General features: G+C 44.9%; 1 protein-coding gene across 3 annotated transcripts in view; it reads left to right on the forward strand.

Moving 5' to 3' along the window:
• The window catches only part of LMO3 (LIM domain only 3), a 119,642-nt gene that overhangs the window by 21,359 nt on the left and 77,328 nt on the right, over window positions 1-20,955 (forward strand). For all 3 annotated transcript variants that reach the window (XM_081956931.1, XM_081956930.1, XM_081956932.1), the window contains exon 2: window positions 7,680-7,893. In XM_081956931.1, coding sequence (XP_081813057.1) covers window positions 7,688-7,893 — 206 coding nt within the window. In that variant the 5' untranslated portion in view covers window positions 7,680-7,687. The remainder of the gene's footprint in view (window positions 1-7,679; window positions 7,894-20,955) is intronic.

Raw genomic sequence — 20,955 nt, forward strand, 5'->3', positions numbered from 1 at the left:
TGCAATTTTAGCCTTTTTGTTCTTTTTTTTTTTAATTTGCAAACAGTTGGAAAAAGAGTACATTGCTTGACTTCAGCTGTGGGCGGGAAGGCATTTATTTTCTCCAAGCCTTATAATTGAAATGTGTTCCTCCCCTTTTACTCTGACAGATGCCAGTCTGACCTTTGGCAAACCTCATGTATTCCCCCCCCCCCCCAAGCCCCTCTCCTGAAGAACAGAGACCGTGATTCTGGCTGACACTAGAATCAGGATATAAAACCCATTTTGCCTGTGAGTAAATATGGCCCAATCTTGTAAGCTTTCCTCTTATAATAATTCAAAACCAGCCAGGCTCACATGAATTAAATATGGATTTGCATATTTTCCCAGGAATACTTGCCATAGAATTTTACTCCTCGAAAATCTGGGACATTAACTGATATATTTTGCAGCAACATCAATGATGTATTAAAAATAATAAAAGTAGGTTTAAGGAAAAGCCCACTTTATGTTCTGCTAAATTAATAATATCCGCATTCTCAGCTGAAGGAAGCTGTGTCTATAAACGACACTTGCTCATATCCTGTTTTCGCTTCTCTCCCTCTCCCTGATACTTAAAATATTTATTTTATCGATTTATTAAATTTATTTTATTGATTCATTAAATTTATATTGCCTCCCATCTCACAATTGTGACTCTGGGCAGGATATATAGTTAAAACACCAAGTCAAACAAGCAACATCATTAAAATAGAAATATTAAAATACAGTTAAAAACAGTTAAAAACTAACAGCAACAACTGGGTTAGTTCATTCTGGGCTTCTACACAATGCAACCATTTAATGGGCTGCTTCCATGGGAACCTCGGGCCAAGTTTTAACAGTCTTTCAGAAGGACTAGGGAGAATATTCCAGAAGGCAAGTGTCACACCCAAAAAAGATCTCCTTACCTTTTGTTGCCCTGTCAATCAAAGCTTTGTGGCCACATGCAAAATACAATCATTTGGAAATAAGGACTGGCTTTTTCTAAAAAAAATATTTTTTAGCTCTGATAGCATTAAAATACGTATAATTTCAACTTTCATGCATCATCATATAGAAAAGATGTGACATGATGCTACGCCAGGGGTGTCACTCAATTTCCTTGAGGGCCACATCAGGGTTGTGTTTGACCTCGAGGGGCCAGGGTGTGGGTGCTTGATGTCACTCACGTCGGGGGCACCTATGGCAGCCCGATTGCTCTACCAGCGAAAACAGGCTCCCGAGCTCCGTTTCCAGCTGCGACAGCCTCCTGCAACCCTCTGCCAGCAAAAACGGAGTTCTGGAAGGCCACGTGGAGCCCGTTTTTGCTGGCAGAGGCACTGCGGGGCAATCCCTCACTGTTTTAAGGTGGCCCCACGGGCCAGATCTAAGCACCCCGCAGGGTGGATCTGGTCCCCGGGCCTTGAGGTTGACACCCCTGTGCCACACTCTCATTTAAGCATTGTGCCATCCACAACAACTTTGTAAATTGTTTCTACTGTGATGTGGATGTGTAATTTTGCCTACTAAGAATATGGAAGCTGCTTTCAACCCGCAGCTAACCACAATTCACATCTGTGGATAATTTTGTTGCATATATGAACAGGTGTTCTATAGCCTTGGCTCGGTCTGATTATTATTTCAAGTAGTTCTGACGAGTAGCAGCCAAATAAATTTCACCACTTGTTTTTTTAAAAAAAATATATCGGGGGATGCACCATTCTGTCTCATGCAAGTTTGCAGAATCGGCATTCAAGTCATGTGTCGGGTTAAGCCGTTGTTTACTTAGTTGCGGTTTATTGAATTAATCACAATTGGATGAATTCATACCATGAGCTAAGCCATCAACTGTGACTGGGCTTGCCCCAAACCTTAAGCCAAAACCAGATAAACCACATTATTAGTATAATTGGTGAGTTAAGTCAATATGTCTCCATGAAGCTTGCATATTCAATAAAACTATCTTTGATTATTTCAAAGCAAAGAACAATTGGTTGTATTTCCTTTCTTCATCTCCAGCTAAGTCTCTCTTCCTTTGATATAAGGGATAGAACTGGTCCTTTTGTCGTAATCCCTTCCCCTCCTCTTCTTCATTACTGTTCTTTGCAGTATACATTTGAGAATGCATTCAGCCTCTTTCGGAACCTGGGAACGACCTGGACCAGCTCAGAGAAAATTCTCTTGTTAAGAATCAAACAAATTCCTTGACTCCATTCTCAGTTTGGCAGTGGAGTTCCCCAGATTTATAATTCTGGGGGACTTTAATTTGCTTTCACTGGAAATGGGCTCTGGAGTACGTAGTTCAGAAGTTCATGACTTCCTTAAAAGCCATGATCCCAGGTCATCCAGAGTTCAATTCGGGACACTGATCTCACTCTGGATTTGGTGTTCCTATCGGAGAAGTGGCAAAGTGGAGTGTGAAAGACCAGGTCCAATGAAACTGATTTATGGCTAAACAGCCTATATAGAGGAATCTTCTCAATGAATAGTTAGCAGCTGCTTGGAGTTAGATAAAAGGTAAAAGGGATGTTCGACTTAGTCCGGCTTGAGTTCTATGTCGGGATTCAAGGGAGATCCCTCTTTTATCTCTACTCCCAGGTTCTGCCATTTCTTCTCCTACATCAGAGGTCAGCAATCTTAAACAATCCAAGAGCCACAAAGGTCCTAACCGGAAGCCCCCCCCCCATTCAATTCTGGAGCCGACTGGAAGTCTGGTTCCCCCACCATAGAGTCTCCTCCTAGCGCTGCGTCCTTTTTCCTCTACATGTCCTAACCAAAAGCCCTATCAATTGTGGAGCTGACTGGTGACAGGGAGCCGCAGTAGAGGGATGAAAGAGCCACATGCGGCTCCAGAGCCGCAGTTTGCTGACCCCTTTCCTACATCAACGGAGCTCATATTGTCCCCCTTGGTCATGGTTGGATCATACCCACTGCAAGGAGACTGGGGAGGATGAAAAACGGACCTACCACACCCACCAGAAGTCAGAAAATGGGCCGTTTCTGGCCTCCGGGGGATGGGGGAGGCCGTTTTCGCCCTCCCCAGGCTCCAAGAAAGCCATGTACATTCACGGTGCAGTGGGCTGAGATCATGCAGGCATGCGCAGGGAGCATGGTGCAGGGGGCATTAAATTATGGGTGTGTGTGCGTGCATGATATCGTACTTTTGGCACCCGAGGCGAAAAAGCTTTGCCATCACTGGCCTATTCCATTAGATCTGGCAGAGAAGATGTGCTTCAGGTCCTGTCTGCTTGGGGACTTATACTTGGTGGGCCCAAGGAGGTCTTATGGAATATTCTTCCTCCCCAAAATTACACCCATCCTTTTTTATATGCCCCAAAGTCCTTAAGACTTTGCTATCTCCTCAGGCCTGGTATTTATGGTATTTATTAATACAGATTTTATATTTTCGCTTTTATTGGTTGCTTTGATCAAAACTGTTGTTCTCCATTCAGAATCGCCTCAGATGAGATGGGCAGCTATATAAACTTGATTAATAAATTCAATTGGATTGATGCTTACATGCTCATCTCCGATTTTGTTTCAAGTATGTTTGCCCCAAGTGTGCCTGATTGAACCTAAAGAAAACAACAAATCCTATTACAGCAAATTATTTGCGGCTTCTACTTGGCCAGTCACGAAATATACATCTGTACTGCTATAAAAGCTGGGTTGGATAAATTCGGGAAAGGTTTTCAATGGGTGGCAATCTTTAGATCCTACCTATTGAGAGTTCCGACGATCATGGTGAAGTGCTTTTAGCATTTAGGTGATGTGTGGTGAAGATAATATATGAATCTCTTTATTTTATTTTATCTGTTGCATCTATTTTTCCTTGTCTCTGGGAGTTGGAGGTAAAATGTTGTCTCCATTTTACTCTTGTAACCACAATTCCAGAAGGTAGAATATTAGAATGGGCAGAAATTAACAGACTAACACTGGCCATTAAAGAGAAAAAAAAGAAACTGACTATTATATGGGAATCGTTTTACCGATGGTTAGAAAATAAATATAAGAATTAGAAGTCAAATTAGCTGCGTAAAAATGCACTAATGGAGTTAATATAATTAATAGAGCTAAATCTATTCAGAAGAGGATTGTTATAGTATTAGATATTTAAGGTATTGGTATTAAACTGGAATAGATAAATAATGAACATGATTGTAAATTTGAATTGTGCACAAAATATTTGTACCCAGATAACACACTGTTTAATGGATGATGGATTGCTTATATAATGATGATAATAATAATAATAATAATAATAATAATAATAATAATAATAATAATAATAATAATAATAGTAACAAAACAACAATAATGGTAATAGTAATAATAATAATAATAACAACAATAATCCCTCAGCACACTATACTTATTGTTGTTGTTGTACAATTGTATTACTCTGGCGAAACAACTGGGCGCTGTGATACTACTATTATTATTATTATTATTATTATTATTATTATTATTATTATTATTATTATTATTATTATTATTATTATTATTATTATTATTGTGTTCTGAGGGATAATGGTGCCGCCAAAGCAGGGGTGTCAAATTGGTGGCCCGGGGGCCGGATGTGTCACATGGAGGCCACGCCCACCCCAGCTCTGTGAAAGGAAAAACATCGCAATACATAATGTGATGGCAACGCAACACACCGTGTTTCACACCCATGGCCTAAAGCAATCCAGTGAATTCTACAGTCAAGAGGGAATTAAACTCTGGAATATTCTTTCTGGGGTTCCCTCCCCCCCTCCCAGTTTAAGTATGGCGATATTTATATGGGTAGTTCTCGAATTACAACCATTCATTTAGTGACCGTTCAAAGTTACAACGGCATTGGGGGCAAAAGGTGATTTACGATTGTTGCAGCTTCCCCACGATCAAAATTCAGGCAGTTGGCAACTGGCAGGTATTTACGACCGTTGCCATGGGCCAGGGTCATGTGATCACCATTTGTAACCATCCCAGAAAGCTTTCCACAAGCAAAGTCAATGGGGGAAGCTAGAGGTACGATACACTGATTCACATAACAACTGTGGTAAAAAGGTCATAAAATGGGGCAAAACTCACTTAACAACTGCCTTGCTTAGCAATAACACTAGCAAAAGCAATTAGACTTCTATACCGCCTCACAGGGCTTTCCAGCCCTCTCTAAGCGGTTTACAGAGCCAGCCTATTTCTCCCCAACAATCTGGGTCCTCATTTTACCCACCTTGGAAGGATGGAAGAAGGCTGAGTCAACCTTGAGCCTGATGAGATTCGATCTGCCAAATTGCAGGCAGCTGGCAGTCAGCAGAAGTGGCCTGCAGTACTGCACTCTAACCACTGCACCACCAGGGCTCTGGAAGTTTTGGGTTCAATTGTAAGTCGAGGACTACCTATATACTATAATTAAAGATTACTAACGTTCTATTATTTAGATGTACTGAAAACAGAGAAGAGGAAAAAAGCAATTCTATCAAATCTAATGTAGGATAATAATACTGAAAACATTACAATTATTTGGCTTTTTCATTCAGAGTTGAATATAACATTGAAAAAAAAAGCCACTGTGACTCCCATCAAAGTATTTGTTGTACAATAGAGGTTTTGGTCTTAAGCTAAGCATTTAATATTAAAATATTTTAAAGACAAGAATGTCATAACTATATATAATATATAATGTTAATAGAAGGAAAAATAAGACGAATGGAACAAAATTAACAAAAACTAAAATACCAAAGTAGAAAAAGAGAAAAGGAAAAGGTTCTCCCTTTTTGTACACCTATTAATTTGCAATATTTATAGACATTTAGGTCCTCTTAGAAATCAAATGGTATGTGGTTGTATTTGTCCTGCTGTGTGATGTGTGGTATGTATGGCCTTGTATGCATGCCATATTGATTCTCACAAATATTTTAATGTTCATCTACTTTAAATAAAATTTACACTGATGGAAAAATGGGAGATTACAGTATCCTTTTAGGGATGCTATTAAAATTTGCTTAGATGAACTTTAATTACAAGACCAAAGAGGAACATATAAAACTATGCGTAGTATATAGAGGAGGGACATGGTGGCTCAGTGTCTAAGACACTGAACTTGCCGATCAGAAAGCTCGGCAGTTCGGCGGTTTGAATCCCTAGCGCCGCATCAGGGAGTGAGCTCCCGTTACTTGTCCCAGCTTCTGCCAATCTAGCAGTTCGAAAGCATGTAAAAATGCAAGTAGAAAAATAAGGACCACCTTTGGTGGGAAGGTAAAAGGATTCCTTGCACCTTCGGCGTTGAGTCATGCCGGCCACATGACCACGGAGACATCTTCGGACAGTGCTGGCTCTTCGGCTTTGAAACAGAGATGAGCATCGCCCCCCCTAGAGTCAGGAACGACTAGCACATAAGTGCGAGGGGAATCCCTTACTTTACCTTTTAGTATATAGAGAGTGGATAGAGAAGATTCTTTTATCTTGTAGTAGAATGACAGGGTTACCCAGTGAAAATTTATGGATAATACCTTCAGAAAGGACAATAGGAAGCCTTTTGTCATAGAGCACAAAATTAATTTGGGAGATTTATTGACACAAGAGTTGGCAGTGATCATCAACTTTGATGACTCTAAACCAGGATTAGACAAACCCAGGTTAATGAAGGAAGCTGTACCACAATGACAATATGGAACTTTGCTACATGTAATCCTCAACTTACGACCATAATTGAACCCCCATTTTTTTGTTGCTAAACGAGACAGTTGATATGTGAGTTCTGCCCCATTTTGCGACCTTTCCTGCCACAGTTGTTAACTAAATTGCTGCAGTTGTTAAGTTAGTAATACAGATGCTAAGTGAATCAGGCTTCCCCATTGACTTTGCTTGTCGGGAGGTCGCAAACAATGATCACTTGATCCCAGGACTGTCATAAATATGAAGCAGTTGCCAAGTGTCTGAATTTTGATCATGTCACCATGGGGGATGCTGCAAGGGCCGTAAGTGTAAAAAATGGTCATAAGTCACTTTTTTCAGTGCCATTGTGACTTTGGCTGGTCATTAAATGCATAGTTGTAAATTGAGGACTATCTATATTTCGGAGATGCTAGGAAACAACAAAGGGATGCAGTGGCTCAGATGCTGAGCTTGTTGATCAGAAAGGTCAGCAGTTCAGCGGTTCAAATCCCTAGCGCCACGTAACCGAGTGAGCGCCCGGTACTTGTTCCCAGCTTCTGCCAACCTAGCAGTTTGAAAGCAGGTAAAAAATGCAAGTAGAAGAATAGGGATCACTTTTGGTGGGAAGGTAACAGCGTTCCATGCGCCTTCAGTGTTTAGTCACGTCAGCCACATGACCACGGAGATGTCTTTGGACAACGCTGGCTCTTTGGCTTTGAAACTGAGATGAGCAGCGCCCCCTAGAGTTAGGAACGACTAGCATGCCTGTGCGAGGGGAACCTTTACCTTACCTTAGGAAACAACAGTGGGAAGGAGATTATTGTTCTCAGGTGCTTTGGTGGACTTCTCTGGAAGGAGAGGGTGCCAGATCTAAGAATCTTTCTTAGGCTCTTCTGCCGGTTGAAGAGGACTACCAATAAAATGGGAAGGGAGAAACTTTTGAGGCACACCAAAGGAAGACCAGCAGAATTCCTCTGTGGGAGATGGTTCCATCCCGAATATCCCAAGTAAATTCTTCTCCGTTCTTCTGTTTTTAGGTATACAAATGCTCTCTGTCCAGCCAGACACCAAACCGAAAGGTTGTGCTGGCTGCAACCGTAAGATCAAGGACAGGTATCTCCTCAAGGCCCTGGACAAATACTGGCATGAGGACTGCCTGAAATGTGCCTGCTGTGACTGTCGTTTGGGGGAAGTGGGCTCTACCTTGTACACCAAAGCCAACCTTATCCTCTGCCGCCGAGACTACCTAAGGTAGGACTGACATTCTCCAGCGCACCCAATTGAATTTTTTTTTCCCCCATCCCTGTTTGGTTCCCTTCCTTTGCACCGCATGCCGTGTAGCCCAAATGAAGCCTGCCATTTTTGACTGTTGCTACGGATACCTTGCCAGATGGATGCACCATGGCGAGCATACAAATGGGGCTTCAAACAGGGGGAGCAGAGCATCGTCTATAAACCGATTTGAGTCCATGCCTTCACACATCTATTCCACTCAATGGGAGATTATTTTTTTTATAGATGTGCTAGAGTAGCTTTGTGCTGATAGGAGTGCGTCCTGCCATGTCTTCATTAACACTAGTGGTAGAATACGTTTGTAGGCAACCTGTGTTTAGCACAGTTGCTTAAAAATCTGTCCGATTCCTGTTTTTTCCTTACCTCGAGGCCAATAGTTACTACATAATAAAACTATCCCCAGTGCAGACCAAGGGTGCAGGTGATGGGAAGCTCGACAGGTAAAACAGTCAGGGGTGGGGGAAATCCTTTCCTAATTTGCCATAGGTCTTTGCTTTGCAGTACACTGCTATCAATATATATCCTTCATTTGGTAAATTAAAAAGTAATATTTCTTGGGCTCAAATCCCACTCCTCCTTCTCTTTTTCCCTTCCGAGTTTTCTGCAGTGAATGTTGCTAGAATTTGGGCCATTAAGATCTCCTGACCTGTTTATTTTATTTTCCTAAATAACAGTCAAGCGCAGCTATCACCTTTGTTCAAATTGTGTAAACACAAGGTACTTTCCTTTGCGGTGGTTGACAGACAGAATTTCAAATATCAAGGGAAGAGGCAAGCCAGAAAAACACATGGGGCAGGATGCAGGCTTATTTTCTGACTAATGATGATTATGAGAGCCTTTTCAGAGCTTGTGAGGATTCATGGATGAACTGTTTTGTCTTCACCTAAAGACGAAACGATGATAACATTGCTGAAGCAGTGATGGTGGCAACTATGGTTAGCAGAGACCTTGCCGTTTAGAATTTGTCTAAGGCACCTTGTTATAGGAGAACACGCTCAAAGATCATAAAAAAAAACTCTCTTAATTTCAGCAACGATTTGAAATGTTTTATCCCTTCCCCTTTGCACGTTTTAAAGTTCCATGTGGGAAACAGTTCTTCGTGCTCTCCTTTAAGACTCGTGCAACATTTCATACAGAGATGCATAAGTACGTGATGTTGTATGCAAACATTTCAGATATTGCTGCCTATTACCCAGCTGATCCTGCTGAGCGCTGACAGTTCACATCAGAATTATTTTACGTGTCAAGTCAGAGATGCTAACACATAATCAGCATGTTTGCTCTCAACAGTCAGATGGGAATATTTAAGTCAAACATAAGGACCTGCTTTTGAGACAACATAGTGGAGCAGTGTTTCTCAACCTTGGCGACTTTAAGCCCTGTGGACTTCAACTCCCAGAATCCCCCAGCCAGCTGCTGGCTGGGGAATTCTGGGAGTTGAAGTCCACAGGGCTTAAAGTCGCCAAGGTTGAGAAACACTGTAGTAGAAGAAGTGAATTTGGTTGTTATAGGTTTGCAGCTCTCTGCCGTGGTGGTGGACACAGAAATTCTGTTTTTTTTTAAAAGCAGTTTCATTCGGGAGGAGGAGGGGGAAGAGTTCTGATATCTTTCCATAGAACTGAATGGAAACAATGAGAAACTGAGAAGCTGCTATTTTCTAGAGAGAGAGTGTTCTTACCTAGGCTTCCCTAGCAGCACGAAGCCTCATCCTCGTCCTGATAAAGCCCTTTTATTTAATTTACAGTGAATTCCTCTCCAGTAAAGACTTTCCTCTCCCACAGTCGTTCAAAATAGTTCACGATTACCGACCTTTATCAGGCTTGGAGAGTGGCCAGGCCGATATCTTTCAGACACCGCAATACTTGGCAAGAATGAAGGAATGAACTTATTATTATTATTATTATTATTATTATTATTATTATTATTATTATTATTTATTAGCGTTTATATACCGCCCCCTCTCCCGAAAGGGACTCGGGGCGGTGTACAGTCCGTATCAAAATACAACAAATTAAAACATAGTAATAACTACATAAATACGTGTATAAGAGGAGGATAAAATATGCCAAACTGTACAGCTAAATAAATAAATCGATACAAAAATTTAAAATCCCAATGTCATATCAGGTTAAATTTAAAACACTATCCCTCTAAAAACCAGTAAGAATGTGTATGCCAGGAGGTAGACGTTATAAATTATGCCAGACCAGCCAGTCGGAACAGGTGTGTCTTCAGTTTCTGTCGGAAGGAGCGGAGGTCAGTAGTGGTTCTAATGTCGGGGGGGAGGTCATTCCAGAGGGTTGGGCCCATCACAGAGAAGGCCCTACTCCTCGGTGTTGCCCGTTGGCATTGCCTCGTGGACGGCACCAGGAGAAGGCCCTCCCTGTGAGAGCGAATTGGCCGCAGGGATGTATGTGGGAGGATGCGATCCCGCAGGTAACTAGGTCCTATGCCATGGAGCGCTTTAAAGATGGTAATCAGAACCTTGAAACGCACCCGAAAGACTACAGGCAGCCAGTGCAGCTCGCGCAGGAGAGGTGTTACGTGGGAGTACCTAGTACTCCCCATGACTACCCGCGCGGCTGCGTTCTGGACTAGCTGCAGTCTTCGGGCGCGTCCCAAGGGAAGCCCCATGTAGAGAGCATTACAGTAGTCCAGGCGAGACGTCACCAGTGCATGAGTGACTGTGCGTAGGGCATCACGGTCCAGAAGGGGGCGCAATTGGCGCACCAGGCGAACCTGGTGGAATGCCCCCCTTGCCACGGCTGCCACATGATCATCCATTGACAGCCGGGCATCTAGGAGGACGCCCAAATTGCGCGCCCATTCCACAGGGGGCAATTGTTCGCCCCCTATGGCCAGTGATGGAATCAGCTGGCTGAACCGAGGTGCCGGTAGCCACAGCCACTCAGTCTTGGAGGGGTTGAGTTTGAGTCTGTTGTCCCCCATCCAGACCCCGACGGCTTCCAAACACCGGGACATCACTTCGACAGCCTCGTTGGGGTGGCTTGGGGTTGAGATGTACAACTGAGTATCATCAGCGTACAGATGGTACTCAACCCCAAAACCACGGATGATCTCACCCAGCGGCTTCACATATGCGTTGAACAAAAGGGGCGAGAGGACCGACCCCTGCGGCACCCCACAAGAGAGTGGCCTCGGGGTCGACCTCTGCCCCCCAGTCAACACACATTGCATCCGGCCGGAGAGGTAGGAGCCGAACCACCGTAAAACGGTGCCTCCGACTCCCATCCCCTCCAGCCGGCGCAATAGGATACCATGGTCGATGGTATCAAAAGCCGCTGAGAGGTCTAATAGGACCAGGATAGAGGAGCAACCTCTATCTCTGGCCCTCCAGAGATCATCCACCAACGCGACCAAGGCTGTCTCGGTGCTGTGCCTGGGTTGGAAGCCAGACTGGCGTGGGTCTAGATATACGGATTCGTCGAGGCGACGTGGAAATTGCTGCGCCACCACATTCTCAACAACCTTCGCTAAAAAGGGGAGGTTGGAGACTGGACGGTAATTAGCTAGCTCCGTTGGGTCAAGTGAAGGCCTCTTGAGCAGGGGCCTCACCACCGCTTCTTTCAAGGCAGTCGGTAAGGAACCCTCGCTCAATGAGGCGTTCACCAGGCCCAGAAGCCAGCCTCGCGTCACCTCCCAGGATGCCAGTACCAACCAGGAGGGGCACGGGTCCATTGAACATGTGGTGGGTCGCAGCCGTCCACGCAACCCGTCTAAATCCTCGGGGGCAACAGAGTCAAACTCCTCCCAGAGTGGGCTCACAAGACTCACTGATGACGGCTCGTCCGGTCCACTGGGGGGGGGCCCATCCACTCCGGATCTGAGTGACTTTGTCCTGCAGATATTCCCCAAACTCCTCTGCTCTTCCCTGCAAGGGTGCCCCCCGCGTCTCCTGCGACAGGAGAGAGCGGGTCACCCTAAACAGGGCGGCAGGGCGGTTATCCGCAGACGCAATGAGAGCGGCACAATGTCTACGTTTGGCCGTTCTCAATGCCACAAGGTAGGTCCGTAAATAGGCTCTTACCTGTGTTTGGTCAGATTCGGAGCGTGAGGACCTCCACCTGCTCTCTAGACGTCTCCTATGGCGCTTCATCACCCTAAGCTCCTCGGTGTACCAGGGAGCCCGGGTGGGTCGCTGCCGTAGGAGAGGTTGCAGAGGCGCAACCCGGTCCAAGGCCCCCGCTGTCGCCCTATTCCAGGCGTCGACTAGGTCCTCCGACCGAGCGCGGGTCAGGGCTACAGGTAAAGGCCCAAGCTCCGTCTGGAACCTATCTGGTTCCATCAAGTGCTTGGGGCGGTACCAGCTTGAACAAACTGGCTCCGCCTCCTCGCGGTGGGGGGTAGCGCCAGGGAAGTCCAGCCGGAGACATGAGTGAGCTGACCATGACAGGGGCGTAATCTCTAAATCCCCTATTCCCAGATCACTCGTCCACTGCTCAGATACAAAGACAAGGTCCAGTGTGTGGCCGCCTTCGTGTGTGGGGCCCTGAATTAGTTGGGTCAGGCCCATGGCTGTCATGGAAGCCATGAACTCCCGAGCCACCTCGGACGCTGCTCCCGTCGACGGCAGGTTGAAATCCCCCATAACCAGAAGTTTGGGTATCTCAACCGCTGTCTCCGAGACCAGCTTGAGGAGCTCGGGCAGGGCCGCTGACGTATAGCGAGGAGCCAAGTATACAATCAGCAGACCCCACTGCCTCCCTGGGCCCCATTTCATACCCAGCGACTCACACCCGGGTATCTGAGGAACAGTGAACTCCCTCGGCTCTAGACAATCCCGTATAACTACCGCCACCCCACCACCCTTACCCAAGGCCCGAGGCTGATGGAATGCACGGAAACCCGGTGGGCACATTTCCACGAGGGGTAAACCACCCTCGTGACCCAACCAGGTCTCCGTTATCCCTGCAAGGTCCAGCTCCCCCTCCGAGATCAACTCGTTAATGAGGGGGGCCTTGTTGGTCACGGACCTTGCATTGCAGAGCATCAGCCTCAGGCCCTGGCTCTGTAGTTCCTGACCACCTAGGCTGCGGGGGTTGGTACAAACGACCGGGCGTAGCCAGCAGCCACGGTCTCCCAACCGACCTTGCGATCTTTTCTTGTCCTCGCATCCCCCCCTCCCCGCGACCGTTGTAATAAAACAACCCTCTGCTGGAATAACTTGTTCCCTCTCCCCCCTCACCCCGCTCACTTCCTTCGTGGACTCACCTGTTCGTCTGGCGCTGGCTTCCCTCCTGGCCTGGTTATCCCCTCCCCCCTTCCTAGAACCCCCTAAAAACACAATAAAACATTTTGATAAAATTGTCTCCTGCAAACTCCACTCCCCTTTCGCTCCTCTTTTATTCCCTCTGGGAGGAGCCATTCACCGTCCACCTGTGATCTTACTCCCAAGTCGATCCTGTTTCCTTCGTCTGCCAACTCTGTGCAGGCGCACACTGGGAACAGGCTCCAGCTGTTTGTCTGCCTCACTGATATCTGACTCCAAAGGCAGCTGATAACTGGCATACGGCTCTGTCCCCCTCTCTGCCTCTGACACAAAGCCCTCATCAGAGCCTTCCCTAGACTCCAGGACTGCCTAATGTTCCTCCCCAACCTCTTCACTGTCCGAGTCTGCTGCCAGCTCTGCTGACCACTGGCAGGCCACAACAGATAGTCCTGTACTTTCCCCACTACTAGAAGTCACACAAATATATATATTTGGCTGGCTGGGGAATTCTGGGAGTTGAAGTCCACAAGTCTTAAAGTTCCCAAGTTTGGACACCCCTGCTTTACCCAATCTTCTGAAAAGCAAAGTCAGCGGGGAAGGCTGATTCACTCAACAACCCTGTTACTCCCTTAACAACTTCAGTGTTTCACCTAACAACAATGGCAAAAAGGGTCACAAAAGAAATTTTGGGCTCCGTTGTGGACGTAAGTCGAAGACCACTTGTAATTCTTTACGGAATTTCTTTCCATTATTGGAAGAAGACAAAAGCTGAGGAGAAAGGGATGTGGTATTCTCACCTACCCCACCCTACTCCGCCTTATTTTCTATCTTTGTTTTAAATTTGTTGAGTGCTATGAAAATAGGTAGCCTTGTCAATTTGGACAAAGTTAAGTGAAAAGACGGAAGCATGCCATTTTTTTACGAACCCAGATGGACTAGAAAAAAGTACCAAGATCCATCCATTTCTTCATAACACCTTCGATTACCCGTCTCCCCGAAAATAAGACAGAGTCTTATTTTCTTTTGACCCCCGAAATAAGCACTTGGCCTTACTTTCAGGGAGGTCTTATTATTTTTGAGGTGCAGGAAATGGTGAGTGTGGTCACCTCATTGGCTGCTGCTGTGTCGCAATATTTTGGGGGAGGGCTTATTTTAGTGCATGTACTCAAAAGCCCGATTGGGCTTATTATCCAGGGAGGTCTTATTTTGGGGGGAAACAGGGTATTTCTGGGGTGGGGTGGTGAAACAAGTTGAGCTTTAGAAAATTCACCTGCCAACTGTCTGTAGTGAGCTCATAAGCAAGGAGAAAAATAAAACGGCAACTTGATTGTTCTGCAACCCAAGGGAAACATTAATAGAAAATGAAATAATTGCCTAGGAATTCCACCTAGGGGAAAGTGACGGTTATTCAAAGTAGACTGCATGTTTTGCATACAAAAATTCCCAGGTTCAATCCCGGGCATTTTCAATTAACAGGGTCAGATAAAGAGTGATGGGAGAATTATTCCTTATCCTCACGGGGCCAGGGCTGTGTCTACTACAGGTAGTCCTCAACTTACAACAGTTCATTTAGTCACCATTCAGAGTTGCAACAGCACTGAAAAAAGTGACTTAGGACCGTTTTTCACAGACGCAACCTTTGCTGCAACTCCATGATCATGTCATCAAAATTCAGACGCTTGGCACAACCGGTTCATACTTAACGACGGTTGGCGTGTCCCAAGATCATGGAATCACCTTTTGCGACCTCCTGACAAGCAAAGTCAACAGGAAACCTGATTCGCTTAACAACCGTATTACTAACTTAAAATTGCAGCGATTCACTTAGCCACTGTGGCCATAGAGGTCATAAAACAGGGCAAAACTCACTTCCCAAATGTCTCACTTAGCAACAGAAATTTTGGATAGAATTGTAAGTCAAGGACTACCTGTAGTTATTTTGGATCAAAAAAGTTTGATTCCCCCCCCCTCCCAAAAAAAGCTTGATTCCTATGATTTCATGGACACGTCCGCCTAGATTTTTACCAGGAAATATGGAAGTAGCTTACCAATTTCCTTGTGTTTTAGTATCCCTTCATGGATTTCCACCCAAGTTCTAAACAGGCTTGAACAGATCTTCACTCTAATGAATTGAACTAATGTCTCCTACAAACTCACCTCCCCTTTCGCTCCTCTTTATTCCCTATGGGAGGGGCCATTCACCGTCCACCTGTGTCTTTACTCCCGAGTTGACCCTTATTTCTTAGCTGTTCCCTTCTGGCAGCTCTGCGCATGCACACACTGGGAACAGGCTCCAGCTGTTTGTCTGCCTCACTGATGTCTGACTCTGAAGGCAGCTGATAACTGGCATATGGCTCTGGCCCCCTCTCTGCCTCCGACACAGAGCCCTCATCAGAGCCTTCCCCAGACTCCAGGACTGACCCATGTTCCTCCCCAACCTCCTCACTGTCCGAATCTGCTGCCAGCTCTGTTGGCTGCTGGTAGGCCACAACAAGGTCTCCCAGTTAATATTTGCCTAAAGATTGCAGTACAGGTAATCCTCAACTTACGACCATAATTGAACCCCAATGTTTACATGGCTAAGTGAGAATTTGTTAAGTGAATTTTGCTCGATTTTAAGAACTTTTTGCCACACTTGTTAAGTGGATCCCTGTTAAGTTAGTAACAAGGTTGTAAGTTGTCCCTTTTTCTGATGTAAAGGTAAAGGTTCCCCTCGCTAGTCATTCCTGACTCTAGGGAGCGGTGCTCATCTCTGTTGTAAACCCGAAGAGCCAGTGCTGTCCGAAGACATCTCCGTGGTCATGTGGCCGACATGACTAAACGCCGAAGGTGCACGAAACGCTGTTACCTTCCCACCAAAGGTGGTCCCTATTTTTCTACTTGCATTTTTACATGCTTTCGAACTGCTAGGTTGGCAGAAGTAACGGGAGTTCACTCCATTACGTGGCGCTAGGGACTCGAACTGCCGAACTGACCTTTCTGATCAACAAGCTCAGCGTCTTAGCCACTGAGCCACTGCATTCCTATTTTCTGATATAGCAATAGCACTTAGACTTATATGCCACTTCCCAGTGCTTTACAGACCTCTCTAAGCGGTTTACAGAGCCAGCCTATTTCCCCCCAACAATCTGGGTCCTCATATTACCCACCTGAGAAGGATGGAAGGCTGAGTCAACCTTGAGCCTGGTGAGATTCGAACTGCCAAATTTCAGGCAGCCAGCAGTCAGCAGAAGTGGCCTGCAGTACTGCACTCTAACCACTGTGCCGTGACTCATCTAACTAAGGCGCTCCCCCCTCCTCCACCCTGTTGCTTATGCTTAGATGTGCTATTTATGGTAAACTTCCAGTTGTTGCACTTAAAGTAATTGCAGATAGTCATTTGCCTCATTACATCCGTATGTACTTAGCTATGCGATGAACCTCTTTTTTTTTTTTTTAAAGCTCTCATTTTTAATGCTAATTTTGGAGGTCATTAAATGTGTTGTTCCCTTTTGTAGGCAAATAAGCTTTCCTACTGAGTCGCCGATTTGATATGGATCTGAAGGATAAATTGCATCTACTGATGATCAGATTCAGGTTAAGTTGTGGCTTCAAGGTTCAGGCAGTCTTTAACTTGCCACCACATTTGGGCCTGAAATTTCTGGTGGCTATTAAGTGAGTCACACCCAATTTTACAGCCTATTTTGCAGTGGTTGTTAAGTGAATCTCATGATGGGGGTTAAGCAAATCCGGCTCCCCCCCCCCATTGACTTTCCTTCAAGAACAGTGGTGGTGCAGTGGTTAGAATGCAGTATTGCAGGCTAATTCTGCCAACCGTCAGCAGTTCGATTCTCATACGCTCAAGGTTGACTCAGCCTTCCATCCTTCCATCGTCAGTAAAATGAGGACCCGGATTGTTGCGGCGGGGGAGGGTAATATGCTGACTGTGTAAACCACTCAGAGAGGGCTGTAAAGCACTGTGAAGCGGCATATAAGTGCTATTGCTAATTTGAGCACTTTGCTAATGGTTGTAAGATAGGTGGGAAGATCACAGATCCATATCAAATCTTTGTCTCGTAACCTCGAGACACTGAAATCATCATAAAGACATGCCATAAGAGCCAAGATGGAGCAGTACGACTGCTAGCTTCAGTTCGGCAGTTCAAATCTCACCAGGCTCAAGGTTGACTCAGCCTTCCATCCTTCCGAGGTGGGTAAAATGAGGACCCAGATTGTTGGGGACAATACGCTGATTCTGTAAAATACGCTTACAGAAGGCTGTAATAAGCACTTTAAAGCGGTATATAAGTCTAAGTGCTATTGCTATGCCAACTGCCAAGTGCTTGAATTTTGATCGTGGGACACGTTGGGATACTGCAACAGTCATAAGTATGAGGATCAGTCATAAGTCCCTTTTTTAACGCTGCCATAATTTTGAACGGTCGCTAAACAAACGGTCCTAAGTCAAGGGGGGGGGATATCTGCACCCCCTTCCTTAGCTTTTAAAGAATCTATTCTTTTGTTGTAAGCATCTTGAGAGGCTTAAAGATGGTTGTTGCCAATGATCTTTAAACTGTGTTGCCATTAACACATAGGGTGGCTGTGCTTTGAGAGAAAATGGTATTCTGCTTCAAATCCTACAAGAAGGCAATTCCTTTTTTAAAAAAAAAAATCTAATTCTACCCTCTGGTGAGAGGTGGGATCTTTTGATGACTACCAAAGAGTCAAATCGGTTCATGTGATGAAAACAGCATCGCACCGTTGTCATATACCGTATTTTTCGGACTATAAGATGCACCGGAGTATAAGATGCACCAAGATTTTGAAGAGGAAAACAAGGTAAAAAAAATAGTTTTTGCCCTCCCTGGCCTCCAGGAGCACTCTGCAGGCCTCCCAAGCCCTCTACGCACCCCGTTTTTGCAGAAAATGGGACACACGGGGTGGGGTTTCGGGAGGCCAAAAATTGGCCGTATTTGGTGTATAAGACACCCCAACATTTCCACCCTCTTTCAGGGGGGACAAAGTGAGCCTTATGCTCCGAAAAGTACAGTAAGCCGTGGCTCTTTTCATAGTGATATTATACACCATTGAAAATGGGCAGCATTTATGATATGACACTGCTTTTGTCATTTTGATAAAAGCAGCCATCGCTGTGGACACCAATGGCAGGGTAGTTTTCACTCTTCCTCCTCGGTTGTCATTTAGTGACAGCCAAAACCTCTGATATCTCTGTTTCTCCAAGTGAGACGTTGAAAGAACTGCAATTTTAGAACACATTTCCTGCCCTTGTTTATTCTTCCCTCTCCTTTCTCCCCCTTCCCCTTTTCCTGGTATGTTGTGCAATTTTAGAGATCAGGGATGGGGAGTCATCTCCCCTCTCCCCCCATCTTTTTTTTTTAAAGCTAGTATGTCTTACTCAAATTATCCAGAATTAGAATTTTTTTTAAAGATGTGCCGGAATGGATAAAATAAAGAGGAAGGCTAATAACCATTCAGGAAGACACATTTTATCAGCTGCGAATTTGTAAAATGGGGATCTTACATTTTATAGGCGGGGAACTGTTTCTAGTAGAGTATGGGTAGTCCTCAGCTTATGACCATAATGGAGCCTGCCCGTCACAGTTGTAAGTTGTAATGGTTGCGAAATAGTTTACCCATCTGACCTGATTTTACTTTTGTGCAGCAGTTCTTAAGCAAAGGCCCCGGTCATTAAGTGTACCAGTGGTTGGCAGTGGACCAGTTTTGCTGAAAATGGCAAGGAAATGATGGGTTGTTTTTTTCAAAACTGTCATAAAACTAAGTCACATGACCATGAGTCACTGCATACGGCCCAGATGTAGTATTCAATTCGCCCAAACTGGTAGTGGAAATTGGGGGGTGGCCCCCGCCCGCCCCACCCCAGCTCTATGGCATCCCATTTAGGCCCTTTTTTTTAGCCAAAAGCGTGCGCATGGAAGTCTGAGGGCATGTGCGGAGACAGCACGCTCACATTTGCAAACTGGTAGGGAAAGGTATGTGAATACCACCCCGATACGGCCGTAACATGCAGACTGGTTGTACAGTCGTCAGAACTGAGTCATTAATACTCCCGAGGGGGTTCATGGTAACTTCAAATATTGACTAAGTGACCAGTCGTACGTTGAGGACTACCTATGCTTTTCTCTCTCCCCTGGATTGCTGATGCATTGCAGGAGATTGTGGGCAAATCCCAACATTACTTTTCCAGCTGATCGCAGGAGGACAGAATTGAAATGCATTGTATTGTTGAGATTAGCTATTTTGCCACTTGGTTTCTCTATGTCAGGGGTGTCCAAACTTGGGAACTTTAAGACTTGTGGACTTCAACTCCCAGAATTCCCAAGCCAGCATGGCTGGCTGGGGAATTCTGGGAGTTGAAGTCCACAAGTCTTAAAGTTCCCAAGTTTGGACACCCCTGCTCTATGTGGATTGTCACAACTGCTCCAATTCCTCAATTTCACAGCTAGAAATTCTTGCAAGGGATTGTCCCAACATCTCTGGACAGAGTCAGGTTGTATATAGATGAAAAACAATTAGGCAGTAGGGAAAACCATGGATCGGCTACATCGGTTGGCGAACCTACGGCATGCATGCCAGATCTTCCAGTTTCCGGTGCGCGTATATGCTCCAGCTAGCTGGTCTTTGCACGTGCCGGAAATGGAAAGACCAGCTGGCCTGTGTGCATGCACACACTGGAAACTGGAAGACCAGCTGCCACTTGCCGGCCAGCTTGTCTTCGGGTTCCAAAGCTCCGGTGCACACATCCGTGTTCCGGTTTTGGCACTCAATGCCAAAAAGGTTCGCCGTCACTGGGCTAGGTTTTAGCTGTCTAAAACAGTGCTAAAAAGAGAGAGAGAGAGAGAAATATTGAGCCCCATGTCAGAAACACAGAGGCAGGGGAGTGTTCTGCAGAAAAAAACAGCAATTCCCTTCGGTGTGTAGACATCGCAATATTTAATTTATGAACCACTGTACTAGTACTGACACATCTTTCCCCCTCCTCCCTCTGGAGATGAAGGATGTTTGTTTAACAGGCTGATCTTTTCCCCGTCATTCAGATTGGCAGCGATTCCTCTTACAAGTACGATGTTCCCACTTCTATACAATCTGCTACCTCTGACTAATGGCCAGGTGTTATCTTGAAAAAAAAATTTTTTCTTTCACTTTAAAAAAACCTTATAGGTGTCATCTCAGGAAGGAGGTATTTGAATTCCAAATGCCTTTTTCACACTTTTATTAGGAGGAATGTATACAATAGCTAAGAATATAATTACAAACGAAAATCGAAACAAACCTTTCGCACACTTCCCAACTTAAATGTCTTCAGGCTGGTTTCCACTTCGCTTTGCATTAAAATCATTTTAAAAGTCTGCACAAGAAATGTTGTTTCATCTCTGAATCACACGTTTGTAAACAGTATTCAGGTGTGCTGCGGCAGCCTATGTGTGGTTCATTTTTTTTCTGTAATGAAGATTTTTTTAAGGTGCATTTTTATATTTGGAAACCCCTGTTAACATTTAAAGCGGCGTGGCTATTGACAGACAATTATGTTCAATTTGAATATTAGTTCTGGAAGTATGAATAAAAGTAAGGGCATTGGCGAAAATCCTTCACAGAGACTAACGATGCAAAGAAATAAGTTGCTAATTATCAGGAACAATTTTGTTCTAAAGTAAGAATTAAAATGTGTACCCATCACAATGCTCCTCATCCGTATCTCAATCAAGTTAAATTATGTCTTCTTTTATGTTCTATATGTATCAAAGCCAAATACCACTCACTCATCACGAAAT

This window comes from Natrix helvetica (genome assembly GCF_964273705.1).
Source record: "Natrix helvetica genome assembly, chromosome: 6".
Classification (NCBI taxonomy): Eukaryota; Metazoa; Chordata; class Lepidosauria; order Squamata; family Natricidae; genus Natrix; species Natrix helvetica.